This window comes from Ursus maritimus, unplaced genomic scaffold (genome assembly GCF_017311325.1).
Source record: "Ursus maritimus isolate PB19 unplaced genomic scaffold, ASM1731132v1 scaffold_31, whole genome shotgun sequence".
Lineage (NCBI taxonomy): Eukaryota > Metazoa > Chordata > Mammalia > Carnivora > Ursidae > Ursus > Ursus maritimus.
In genome coordinates, this window is record NW_024425675.1 from 15,750,449 (window position 1) to 15,765,393 (window position 14,945).

Sequence of the window (14,945 nt, forward strand, 5' to 3'; positions counted from 1 at the left end):
TTTTTTTTTTTTTTTTTTTTAAGATTTTTACTTATTTAGAGAGAGAGAGAGAGGTAGCAAGAGAGACAGCATGAGCAGGGGGAAGAGGTAGAAGCAGACTCCTCGCTGAACAGAGAGCCCAGACATGGGGCTTGATCCCTGGGCTCTGGGATCACGACCTGAGCCCAAGGCAGACGCTTAACCGACTGAGCCTCCCAGGTGCCCCTATAGCATACACTTCTTAACATAGACTACCAGGTACCCTTCCTTGTCTCTCTGGACTCATTTCAAGCTATCCTCCACTCTTAAACCAAATGCTCCAGACATGCTAAGATTTCCACCCACAAACTCACCATGATCTCTCTCTTTCCTTTGGGTCTTTGCTACCATCTTTGTAATTCTTAACATCTGGAATCTTACTTATATGTTATTCAACCAACTCCCAACTCATTGTTCTTAGTCATGATCAACACAAGACTAACTAAAAGAATAAAAACTAAACTACTAAAACCCTTAGGCTATATGAATCTGTTGCAGTATGGGGAAAAGGGGATTTACTGAACATTGTGAGGGTCAAATCAAAATTAGAGTACTGTAGTATTTTCAGAAAATTTAATTTCCATGTTTACAGGAAAATTTGAGAACTGAAACCATACATTGAGAGGATGACTAGATAGTAGAGATCTAAAATCATGCACATATGATGTTATTAAAGAACTCAAGAATACTTATACTGACATTATGACCACAAACATGAGAAAGGGGAGTGTGAAAAGATGTGCAGAATCAATGGTACCTTTTGCCAATACTTAAAGTTTTATCACGGCAAATCACAAGTAGTAAGAAAGATTATCATCAAACACCCATTCTATACAAATATAGAAATACTGACTCAATATTAGAAAAAAATATTACTATAACAAGGGTTTCTGTTAGATGAAAAGAGGCAATGTACTATCTCATGAAAGTGTTCAAGCAGGAATTAGGTAATTCCCCCTTCCCACCTCCATTGTCTGTCAGGTTGGGGAAGTTACAGAAATGATTCCTTTATTGGTTGGTGATTCATTGATCACTAGCAGTAGCAATTCAGATGTTGGGGCTGATTCACCAATAAACATGTCCTAGTGGATTTACCTCACATTTTAATAGAATGTGATATGTACTAATATGGAGATAAACAATTTATGACTAATTGTAATGAAGCAAAAGTGAGTCCTTCACAGAAGACTTAGTGTTAGGTCCTATTTCAAAGAGCTTGGACAAGATTCTATTACCCTCTTAAACTCTCAGATTCTTTGTTTTTATATTTCAATTACTTGAACTTTGCATCATGTTTTGACAAACTGCTTATATTGTAATTAGAAAAGGGTTAGTAGCTGTGTTTCCTAACTGGCATTTTCAATTTAAAAAATGATCATCAAAGAAAATAGAAGACAAATTACTTATAGTAGGAATGAAACAGATTATATCATAAACCCTGTAGATAGCAAAAGGAAGATACTAGGATGATATAAATAACTCTATGTACACATTTGACAAATTAGATGAAATGGACCTATTCTTTGCAGAGACTTAGCCAATACAGAATAATTTTTGTAATTTTGTAACTATAAAGGAAACTGAACTCATAATTTAAAAATTCTTGAAAAAGAAATCTCTAAGCTCGGATGTATCACTGGAGATTTCTACCAAATTTTCAAGGCACACAGACCAAGAAGGAAGACTTAAAACAGTCCCAATTTTCAGATGACATATCTATGCAGGAAATCTAAAAAATGTATTATATAACTCTGAAAACAAATAAATGAGTCTAGCAAGGCTGTAGGATACTAGATCAACATTTAAAATTAGTTGTGTTTCTCTATGCCAGCAATGAACACACAAAAATCAAAATTTCAAATTTAAGGGCATTTATAATCCTTCAAAAAATGAAATACTTAGGTATACATCTTAAAGATTTATTTCTTTATTTTTAGAGAGATTGAGAGAGCATGAGCAGGCGATGTGCAGAGGGAGAGGGAGAATCTCAAGCAGACTCCACAGGCTCAATCTCACGACCCTAAGATCATGACCTGAGCCAAAATCAAAAGTTCGGTGTTTTACTAACTGACGCACCCTGGCACCCGAGATAGGTGTATATTTTATAAAATGTTGTAACAGGACAAGGGCAGGTCCTCCCAAGATGGGTCACTTTGGCATGAACATTATTTTGAGTTAAAAGCAAAAACCCAGCAGATTCAAAGAAAGCTCTTTACCTACCCTCTTCAACTGCATGCTTATAGTATGATGAGAGCTATTAGTACCGATGCCTCAATTACCTAAGAAAGTCATCTAGATAATAGGGCAACCTTTGCTTCCAAACTCTGCCACTTTCCTGCTAGTGGTTTTTCTCCCCTTTGTAATCTCGGAGCCCTACCCATCTCCTTAGTTCAAGTAAGCATCATGTTGCCTCACTGTCTTTGGAATTTCCTTGTCTGTGTGGATTCCTGGTACATATGCAATTAAATTTGACTTTCTCCTGTTAATCTGTCTTATATCAATTTGATTCTCAGTCCAACTGGAAGGACTTTGAAGGGCAGAGAAAATTCTTCCTCCCCAACAATATGTATAGGACTTTTATGTTGAAAACTACAAAATACTGATAAAAAAATCAAAGGAAATATAAATTATGAAGAGACATACTGTGCTCATGGATTGGAAGATTCAACATATGAAGTATGTTACTACTCCCAAATTGATATATGTGTTTAATGAAATTATTACCAAAACTAAATTTAATTTATAGATATAGAGAGGATTTTTCTAAAATTTTTATGAAATATCAAATCAACTAGAATAACATAAATGATTTTGAAAAAGAAGAATGAATTAGGAGGAATCACTCTCCCCAATTTCAAGATTTATTATATAGCTAGCTTTAGTTAAAAAAACTATGGTATGGATAGAGGAATAAAAACTTGGATCAGTAAAGCAGAACAGAGAACCCAGAAACAGCTTTACACAAGTACAGCCAATACCTGGCAAAGGTACAAAACAGTCAAATGAAGAGAGAACAGTCTTGTCATGGTGCTGCAGGAAATAGATAATCACGGGGGTGGGGGGAAATCTTGACCTAAATCTCACCCCTTATATGAAAATTTTAAAAAATGAGTCATAAACTTAAATATGAAATATAATACTATACAACTTTAACAAGAAAACATAGAAAAAAAAATCTGGGACCTAGGACTTGGTGAAGTGTTTTCAGATACACGATCAAAAACATGATCCCTAAAAGGAAAGATCAATAAATAGGATTGCATCAAAATAAAATTAAAATGTATGCTCTTTTCCTGTTAAGAGAATGAAAAGACAATGTAAAGCTTGGGAGAAAAAATTTGCCACTCACTTATCTGTCAAAGGACTTATATCTATAATATATATTAAGGGAAAAAAAACCTTCTAAACTCAACAGCTTAAAAATATTAAATTAGAAAATAGGCAAAAGTCATGAAGAAACATTTTGCCAAGGAAGATATATACATGGCAAAGAAACATAAGAGAAGATGTTTAACACCATCAGCTATCAAGAAAATGCAAATTAAGACCATGATTAGGTATTACTCCACATCAATAAAACAATAATAAAAATAGTGCAAATACCAAATGTTCGCAAAGCAGCAGAGAAACCGGATCTCTCATGCACTGTTGGTGGTAATAGAAAAGAACACAGCTGCTCTGAAAAACGGTACCACGGTCTGTTACACCCATGCCACGGGACATGACTCAGTAATAAAAAAAGAAAATATGACTTATGCACACCACAATTTTGATGGATCACAAGAGGATTATGCTGAATGAAAAAAGTCTCAAAAGGTCACATACTATATGGTTCCACTTATACAACTTTCTCAAAATGACGAACGATAAGCATGGGGAACAAAGTGGTAGTTTCCCAAAGCTAAGAATGGTAGGAATATAACTATAAAGAAGTAGCTCAAGGAAGATGTTTGTGGGGATGGGATATCTTGATGGTGGTAATGATTACATGAATTTATGCACGTAATAAAGTGCCATAGAGCTATACATGTGTATCGAACCAATGTCAGTTTCCCGGTTTTACTATTATACCATAGTAGCACTGAGGGAAATTCATGACGGGCACACAAGATTTCTCTCTACACCTTTGTAACTGCCTATGAATTTATAATTACTTCAAAATCCAAAGTTAAAAAATTCATACCGTTTTCCAATTATCATTGGGTGACATCATTAGGAATTTAACTTCCTTTGTATTTCCTTATTCTATCAAGTGATAACAATAAATTCTCTAAGCAACATTTTCCAGACTGTTTCATAAAACAAATGTTCTGTACAGAATATAATTGTTCCCATACGAAAAGGATTTGGGGGGATAATTTGGAAAACCCTATTGATAATACCAACTTTTTGAAAATATGCAATGCACAAATTGATTGAAAGATACTCTTAACATAAATTGTTTCTTTCCTGATAACTACTTGATTTCATAACATAGGAAATACTGCCCTAACACCTGTCACTTAAAACACTGGCTTAGTGAGAGCAGGGACCAATACTGGTAATTTTGGAATGACTGAGAGCTTTCTAAACCGCAGTCACTCAGCTACAGCCTACAGTAATGAATTTCTGATGCTTAAGACAATTGATCCTTCACCAGAAGTCCGTTTTGTCTTTTTGTTGTTGCTGTTTTGAACGTTATGATACCTGGCCTACTTTCTCACATCATCTCCCAAGCACAACTAAAGCTATTCACAGCCTATAATTAATAAAGGCTCTAAAAACACACTAGCTGTTTTCAAGGTGATGTATCACTTTTGAAAGCTCATGCTGGGATTAGTATTTTATATATAACTAAATTATCTCCCCTTGTCCCCTCTAAGAGTGATTTGTACTTATTCTAATTCTCATTCTTAATGGGAATGTTTATGTATCTCGTTTACTAGACAAGGAGTCCACAGTTATACTTAGGTAGCATCTTATTTTTTTTTGTTTATGTTCCAGGGCCACTTATATCAGAGGTACCCAATGTTTACCAAATAAATAAATGAAAAGTACATGTCAGAGATGCAAGCGTTAATTACAAAATGCTTGGTTAGACTTTCTATGACTATTGACAAAGAACGAAGTAATTGTCTAGGTCAGTGGTTTTCCGTGATGTGCATTACCGCACTGTTGCCTCCCACTGGGGAACCCTACACTTTGAATTTCATTTTTTGCTGCAACCGAGCACAAATTCTGATATGCCAAAAAGATTCAGATGGAACACTGAACTGGATATGGTAGAGAAGTAATAAACATAATTTTACAGTAAGCACCAAGTTAAATATGTATAATTATATTCAATATAAACATATTCAAAATTCATGTATTATTCAATTGCATGTTTATTATATATTTATATATTAATTTATATAATAATTTATATACTCAATATAAAAATATATATTATTTTATATTTATATATTCAATACATTCAATATAAATATATTCAAGATTCATCTGTTCATTCAAAAATGAAAGAATTCTGCTATAACAAATGAGAGAGGGCAGTCAGGATATAAATAAGTCAACTCAAAACAAAAAATCCTGAAGGATAACTGCGTCAGGAAATTATAGTTACACATTTATCGAAACCAAAGGACACTGCTATCGACATGGTGATAATATAGAAAGGATTGTGTTTTCATGATTGCTGACTCTTTAAATATTTTTGAGTGTTTTAAAAAATTCAGGTACAAATACCTGTATCATTTGGCTTAATTATTATTTGTTTTCATTCTTTATTGAAATGTCAATTTCTCAGTGAGGATGACTCCGACCACCCTATTTAAAACTAGACCACCATTCCAAACATTTTCTTTCCTACTTTTCACTATTTTACATTTTGTTGGAGCACTTAACCATTATGAAATACATTGTGTCATTTTACTTATTTTGTTTATGTTTGTGTCCCTCTGCACCACCACCAACCACAGTGCAAGCTCCTTGACAGCAGGAAATTTGTCTACATTGTTAACTACATCCAAATAATTAGAACAAACCCTGGCACATAATACATGTTGAATAAATATTACTGAATAAATGTTCATTTAAAATTCCTTCTGAATACATCCAATAAATTATATCTGGTAATCGAATATATACATACTCACTCAACCTTGACTTCAAGGTAACTGTATAAATTAAACTCATCAAGAAGATATACACAGAATGATTTTTTTAAAATTTCAAACACTATTGCCAATGATTAAAAGCCTGATATCTGTGCATATGTCAATAAGGAAATATAGATTAAATAATAGCTCTCCTTTCACCAGACAACTTTCACAAAATTTTGTATTGTTTAGATTAGTGCTTCTTACATTTTAATGCGCATATGACTCACTTGAGGATGTCATTAAAATACAGTTTATGATTCTGGGGTGGGTACTGAATTCTAAGAGCTGTTTATCCATGGGCCCAGATTTGAGTAGCTGAGTTTAGATTATTTTTTAACAGTGTTAAATGGCACACTAGTATTTCTAAAATCTGGTATTTTGAGGAAGATTTTATTCAGGAGGAAAAACGTGCTTTAAAATATTTGTCATGACTCAAATAAGACTGCTATTTAGTAATTGAGTATAAGAGTGTGCTATATTGTCTATCAAATGTCCTTTCAACAAGAGGGAACCTGAATCAACTATGGTCTGTGATGGATAATGACACATCATTGTAGGTTCATTGATCGTTAACAAATCACCACTCTGGTGGGGGACACGGAGAGTAGGAAAGGTTGTATGTATATGGGAGCTCTGATTTGCTGTGAACCTAAAACCGCCTTAAAAACAGTCTATTAAATTAAGTAAAGAGTAAAATAAAAATGACAACCTACAGATTGAGAACATATTTGCAAATCATATATTTGATAAGGGTTTAAGATCTAAAATATATAAATAAATCCTACACCTCAACAACAAAAGAAAATCCACTAAAGAGACGGGCAAAGGATTTCACTAGACATTTCTCCTAAAAAGATATAGGAATAGACAGTAAGTGCAAGAAAAGATGCTTAATATTATCTGTCAGTAGGGAATGGAAAATCAAAACCACAATGAGATTCCACTCTGTAACACACTAGGATGGCTATAATGTTTTTTTAATTATAACAAATAAAATAAATAACAAGTATTAGCTACGTCCCAAACCCCCTTCAATGATTTACTAAATATCTTTCATCCTGGCCTGTTCTTTTCTTTTTTTTTAATATTTTTTATTATATTATGTTAGTCACCATACAGTACATCCCTGGTTTTTTATATAAAGTTCGATGATTCATTACTTGTGTATAACCCCCAGTGCACCATGCAACACGTGCCCTCCTTACTACCCATCACCAGCCTATCCCATTCCCCCATCCCCCTCTCCTCTGAAGCCCTCAGTTTGTTTCTCAGACTCCATAGTCTCTCATGCTTCATTCCCCCTTCCGATTACCCCCCTTTCTTTATCCCTTTCTTCTCCTACTGATCTTCCTACTTCTTATGTTCCATACATGAGAGAAACCATATAATTGTCTTTGTCTGCTTGACTTATTTCACTTGGCATTATCTCCTCCAGTGCCGTCCATGTTGCAGCAAATGTTGAGAACTCGTTCTTTTTGATAGCTGAGTAATATTCCATTGTATATATGGACCCCAACTTCTTAATCCAGTCATCTGTTGAAGGGCATCTCGGTTCCTTCCACGATTTAGCTATTGTGGACAATGCTGCTATGAACAGTGGGGTGCATATGGCCCTTCTCTTCACTACTTCTGTATCTTTGGGGTAAATACCCAGTAGTGCAATGGCTGGATCATAGGGTAGCTCAATTTTTAACTTTTTAAGGGACCTCCACACTGTTTTCCAGATAAAAGACTGGTATCCAAGATCTACAAAGAACTTCTCAAACTCAATACACGAGAAACAAATAAACAAATCATCCTGGCCTGTTCTTATCATGCTCTTTAATATTGCAATTTGCCTTCCTTCCATTAATGGTCTCCCTCAGCTCACTCTGTATTTTCTCACAGCACTTGTCACCTTTTAACAAACTATATAATGTATTTTATAGACAAATGTGGGGGTGGGTGGAAGATGGAGGAGAGAGAGAGAGAGAACATTTTCTGTTTAAATCTAGAATATGAGAAAAACCATTTTTTTTCCTGTTTCATTTACTGATATATACCAGGTGTCTCCAACACTGATTGACATGTAACTTCTCAATAAATATGCTTTAAATTTATTTGCTCTGTTTTCTCTACCTCCCTTGACAGGGTTTTAAAATTTTATGTCTTTCCAGCCCTCTCTGTCTTATATCTATGTTCTATTCTATTAATTTGCATTATTAGCTAAATAGTTTCTAATATAAGGTTTCTATATATAGTTTCTATAATATATTAGTTTCTAATATAAACTAATATAAACTATATATTGGTTTCTAATATGTCTATAAATTTTTTCTCTAAGTTCTCACTTAGCTAAATCCCACAAGATTTTTATGCATTGTTTATTATTGTTATTTAAACATTTTCTAATTTTATTATAATTTTTTTGGAGGGGAGGCATAGGTTATTAAAAGTGCATTTCTCGTAACCAATAGGTATTTTCCAGCATTTGTTTTTTTTTTAATTTTTAATTTTTTATTTATTATTTTTTAATGTAAAGTTTGATGATTCATTAGTTGCGTATAACACCCAGTGCACCATGCAACACGTGCCCTCCTTACTACCCATCAGCAGCCTATCCCATTCCCCCACCCCCTTCCCCTCTGAAGCCCTCAGTTTGTTTCTCAATTTCCAGCCCAACTAAAAAGACATGTCACTTTAATCCATTTTAAATTACTGAAATTTCCTTAATATTTAATAATAATATAATCTCTCTTTTTTTGGTAAATATTCAGTGTGTGTTTCAAAAGAACAGATATCTGCAGATGGTAAATACGGTGTTACATTTACCCATTAGGTTCAGATTACTTACTAATTATGTTGATTAAATATCCAGCATCATTACTAATCATGGTACAGAATTAAATTATTTTCAGTATGCCTGAGACGCTCTTAATTATGTACGAACAATAAATATGCTAATTAGAATGTATGATGAAACAAAAAAATATGGTTGCTTTCCAAAGGAGCTTCTATATCATTGGCAAGATATGTTCAAATAAGATTTTAGAGCTGTCAGACATACATATCACTTTCTTCTTGTTGACTATGTCCCATATTTTAGGCATATTTATATAATAAAGACAAAAATGACATTTTAATTTTTCTGCCAGATTTTGTTTTCAGAGTCTATCCTGATCTACAGAAAATTAAAGCAGCAGGTACTTCTGTTTAATAAAAGATTATTTTCTTCTTTTCCATCAGAGATGGTCCACTCCTTTAAAAGGAGTTTTAAATTCTTTCTGCTATTCCACCATGGTGTATTTCTACCTAATGATATTTCAGAAGTTTTCTTAGAGCTGTGATATTCATCAGTCTTTACCTAGAATTCTCAAAAAAATAAAAAACAACAACTCCAAGCAAGATGGAACTTAAGGCTAATTTTTTGATTGGTTGTCACCCAAATTTCTGAAATCAGTTGCCATGGTAATTTTTAAGATCTTTTTTCCCTTCCTATTCTTCTGGATCTAATTAGAGCATCAAAGTTTACAGTATATATAGGATAATAACTCATAATTCATATAGCATATGTTAGCCACTCTATAATTAAAACATTTAATACTGTAGAATGGGATTATACATAATTTTTAAATACATAATAAAAATAAGCAAAGCTATTTAAAAACCCATACTCATGTATGAGAACCAGGATCATAATGTGGGTTTCTTTTTAAGGTCTAACATCTTGTTGTTTATTTGTTCTAATGAGTTGAAAAACTTTTCTTTTTTCTCTATAATATCTGAAGCAATTCAGCTGTCTTGCTCCAGTATTACTGATACGAGTAGCCCTACTCAAAACCTAAACAAGAATGATTTGGCAATCAATTCATCAAAAAGCACATTCTGGTGCAACATTCCGTCCAAAGTCTTAAGATTACTTTTACCTTTATTTTCATACAAAAGAACTACCAGTATTATGCTAAGTGAAGCAAGTCAGAGAAAGACAACAAATACCATATGATTTATATGCAGAATCTGACACACGAAACAAATGACTAAACAAACAAAAAGCAGAATCAAACCTATAAATACCGAGAGCAATGTGATGGTTGCCAGACGGTAAGAGGGTGGGGGATGGGCAAAATGGGTGACAGGGAGTGGGAGACACAGGCTTCCGGTTATGAATGAATAAGTCATGGGGATGAAAAATACCACATAGGGACTATAGTCAATGGTATTTGTAATAGCGCTGTTTGGTGACAGATGATAGCTACACTTGTGGGGAGCACAGCATCATGTACAGAGTTGCTGGTACACCTGGAACTAATGTAACATTGTCTGTCGACTGTTCTCAAAAACTAAAGAACTACCAAGACAGTAAGTTCCCACACATTTCAGATTCTCTCAGCGTATCAACGTCCTTCCCTAAACACAGACAAAGGATTCCTAGAAATATTTACAAATTTAGAACCTAAATACAAAGAGTTCTGCGGAAATTTAGCCATTAGTAAGTCGATACTTTCAATACTGAAAATTGTATTAAATTTTATCTGGGGAAAGAGATACATTGGCAACATAAGAAATAAAATTCAAAGAATGATATCTGCTCTGTTTGACCGATAACCTAATAGATTTCTGTGATATTGAAGCGAAAAAGGCAATGACGAAATTATAAAAGCATTTGATGCCGAAGGTAACTAAACACGCAGCAGAAAATATTTATAAGGTAAAGATAAATATTAATTCAGAATTCAAGATTAGCCAAATATTTTTGCTTGGTTCCAATGCGCTAATAAATAGATATTGGAAGAAATAATCCACAACTGAGGGAAGTCACTTGATATAAATAGGATTTCTACACCTATAACTTTTTTTTAATATTTTTAAGATTCAGCATTACACACAGGTGGCATGGTAGCTTGAGCAAAGCAGTGAATCATGAAGTACTTGATTCTAGGATCAATTCTGTCAACACCAGTCTTAAGAACTTTGACAAAATCGTAAGCACTCTGGCTGGCAGCTTCATCTGTGGAATATACACTAAGAGTGTCTGTCCCACTTACCCCTCAGGGCTTCTGTGAAGATCAGGTAGACATTAGTAGATTAGGGCTTAAAGTTAAAGTTCTATACAAATGAGAGCTCTTATTCTATTGAAATTGTTCTTGATATTCCAGATTTGGTTCAACACCAACAAACTAAAATATCCTTGCTCAGAAATTATTATCAGTAATTATGGGGCGCCTGAGTAGCACAGCGGTTAAGCGCTTGCCTTCGGCTCAGGGCGTGATCCCGGTGTTACGGGATCGAGCCCCACATCAGGCTCCTCCGCTATGAGCCTGCTTCTTCCTCTCCCACTCCCCCTGCTTGTGTTCCCTCTCTCGCTGGCTGTCTCTATCTCTGTCGAATAAATAAATAAAATCTTTAAAAAAAAAAAGTTATTATCAGTAAGTGGAATAATTTGTCAACCTTCATTTCCACAATCTGTATTCACCTCATTTGCAAGGCAATGAGGTAATAACTGGACTGTGTTGCAGAATTTACAGACTTACCCAAATGAACATATATGGCCCATTTAGCTAAGGATATTTTAATAGGTGCTGTTTATTATGAGTTGAGCTCCTACAATAAAATCATATAGCTGATATGTATTTCCTTTAGAAAACCCCTTTAATATATTATCTAGGTATATAAATATATATGTTATATATATTTAAATATATATAGTATATATAGTATATATATATTATACTATATATGTTTTATAGTGTGTGTGTATATATATATTAACATTTATCACATCTCATAATTTACACAAAGGAATGACAACTCTCTCCAATGCATCAAAGCACAGAGGCTTGTGAACCCTGCATGAAATGGCATTGATGGATATTCTGCTTGTCTTTTTTCCAAAACTTTCTTTCATATGAAAAATATTTGTTTCCATTCGTTTGTCTTTGAAGACACCTGTTTTCCGATTTATCACCAATTATCTCACACACACCAAGCCACCAACTAGTTTTAAATGAATTACAGTTCTAAATTAAGTACTGAGAGAGAGAGAAAGAAATGTATTTAAATAGGTAAATCACCTTACCTGCCTTGGCTGCTGGGCTGTACATACTTCGTATGTTTCAGCAATTAACCCACCACATGCAGAGTAAGGTTGTAGGAGACAAAGGGAAACGCAAGGAAATAGAAAACTTCCACTTACTGCAAATGAAGGTAGACTCATCTGAATTATCAACACAATCATTCACAAAATCACACAGCTTGTCCTTCGCGATGCATTGTTTGTTCGCACACGTGAATTCTTGAGCAGTACACTTCCTGTCTGGACTAAGTAGGGGGGAACAATCTTGAAAGGAAAGATCGTCCACAGCTACATCTCCCATGTAACTGATACCACGTTTTGCCCTAAAGATAATCTAAAAAAAAAAAAAAAAAAGAGAGAGAGAGAAGGAGGAAAGGAAAGAAGGAAAGAAATCCAATTTCAGTTGAATTGTCCAAGAATTTAAAATTTGAGGCAAACATGAAATATGGGACATTAGGTTTGAATCCAATAAAAATACTCCCATAATGAAACTGACCCAAGATATTTGAGGGTCATCCCACAAATGTGGGAGTGGTAACACCACTGCCTCTTGTCTAGATTCTTAGGACGGGTGGCAACGAAAACCGGTGGGAGCCACCAACCTACCTAATGCTGCTCCTGCAGCTCTCTCACCCAAAACAAGACCTGCTCACTTCTTAGAGCCTCACCTTATATCAGAGGAAGGAGGCCAATCACAAACCACACGAAGCAAAAGAAGATACAACCACGTCCTTTATTTTGGCCAATGTGTCACCACTCCTCAGATCTGTCCACCCCAATTATGTGACAGCGAGATATCAGACCTTAATACCATGAGATTTTTTTTTAATTTCCCCCATTTTTGGAATTGAAATCATCTTAATTTGCTTTTGCTGATGTACGTGATGAATAAAATTCTCATGTGTGCCACTGTCTGACAGTGATATCCCACTTACATGGTCTCCAAAAGAATTATAAATGATGGAAAATAATAACAGGAGTTGCTAAAATGTTTAGAAATATCATCTTCAATTTGCAATATTACCAGTGCTTGGAAGAACAATTAACGCTGTTTCATAGAACACAAGAAGTCACAAATTGTTTAGTTTCACATTTCTAAGTGATATGACTTCAGAATGTTTCTAGTAAATTTCTCTTCATGCCAAATATGTGTTTGTGTATTAACATAAGAAATATTCATATAAAGTAATTTTAGAACAATCCAAAATGAGTTAACAAGGAATACAGATTTACTAAAGTGATTTTATAAAAATATTTATTGTTCAAACTCCCAAGTCCCTTTTGACCAAATCTAAACATTTTTCCTGAAAGAATTATTATTTTTCCTTAGGATGTGTTATGCTTTTATGTGACTGTATGAAAACCTCTGTGTTTTCCTTTTAAGATAAGATGATAGAATAACTGAAAATCATGCCTCTCAAATTATCAAAACCAAAACAAAATAAAAATACAATTTTTATGTAAATTCATATACCAAATTTACATAAGTTGTTCTTCAGAACAGATATGCTGGAAAAGAAAAATAAATTGGATAGATTGAGACATTGGAAACCATTAAGAAGAGGTGAAACTAGAAAGAATAAGGACTACAGTGTTTTAGAAGGAAACACTGATACACAAATTGAAAAGGGTACTCTATTTTCTGGGTGCATCTACACATTTAAATATGTGATACAATGTTCTGTAAAAAAGAAATCAGATAATAAGTGTTTCCTTATTAATCTGTTTTGTGCAATACTATAGATAGACTCAGGTGCCTGCCATGTCCAAATGATCAAATCACTGCTTATACCCCAATGCTCCATAAAAATGTTAGTTAAGATTCCGTAGACTTTTATATTGAATGTGATTATACTTTCTTTAAAGAGTAGTTATATTTTTTCTATAATTTCTATAATTTTTCTATAATTTTCTATAATTTTTTATAATTTTAATAGAATAAAAGCAGGGTTAATTATTTTGGAAAATGTGGAAAGCAATAAGGCACAGTGTTTAGATTATGGACTCGTAGATGAACTGGCCTTGCTTAAAGTCTGCCTCAGCCATCTTGTAGTATGCAACTAGAGCAAGTTCCCTAAGGCGTAGGTCTTTGCTTATTCACATCTATAAAAGGGGGATAGTGATCATACAATTACTGTAAAAACTAAAGGAATAAATGTTTCAAATTCATAGAATAGTACTTAGCACTTACTAAGTGCTATGTATATGCCTGCTCTAGTTATACAAACTATTTTAATTAAATACTCCGTTTTTTTGAGGGCTCCCAAATAAAACTCTGAAAACTAATCAGTGCTGATTCTGTACATAATTCCTAAAAACATCTTATACTTTTACTCAAGGGCTACAGGTATTCCTCTCTCTAAGGTGAAAGGGAATGATATTGTAAAAATGAAAGAAACAAGGATGGTATGCCTGGCTCATCACTCTATCTCTGGTGTAGTAATGAGCTTTGCACATAGTGGGGGCTTAGTACGCCTGTATTGAAGGCATGAGTGAATCACAAAAAAACATCAAATATTCACAAGCCATTATTATCTAATTTTAAGACTCAAACAACATGGGCATATTTCTCTTCAAATTTCAATATATGAAAAAGCAAATTTCAGAAATGCTAAGTTAATTAATAATTGATTCCTCCTGTTGAAATCCCCCTTAATGTTATTTTGAACATGATTTTACTATACAAATATTCTACTTGCACAGAACTAGTTAAGAATTCATTGCCTGGGGTAGAA

The 14,945-nt window shown here is 33.9% G+C and overlaps 1 protein-coding gene across 2 annotated transcripts in view; it reads right to left on the reverse strand.

Annotated features, from left to right (window-relative positions):
* The window catches only part of MALRD1 (MAM and LDL receptor class A domain containing 1), a 747,156-nt gene that overhangs the window by 426,971 nt on the left and 305,240 nt on the right, over positions 1 to 14,945 (reverse strand). For both annotated transcript variants that reach the window (XM_040645358.1, XM_040645357.1), the window contains exon 24: positions 12,331 to 12,544. In XM_040645358.1, coding sequence (XP_040501292.1) covers positions 12,331 to 12,544 — 214 coding nt within the window. The remainder of the gene's footprint in view (positions 1 to 12,330; positions 12,545 to 14,945) is intronic.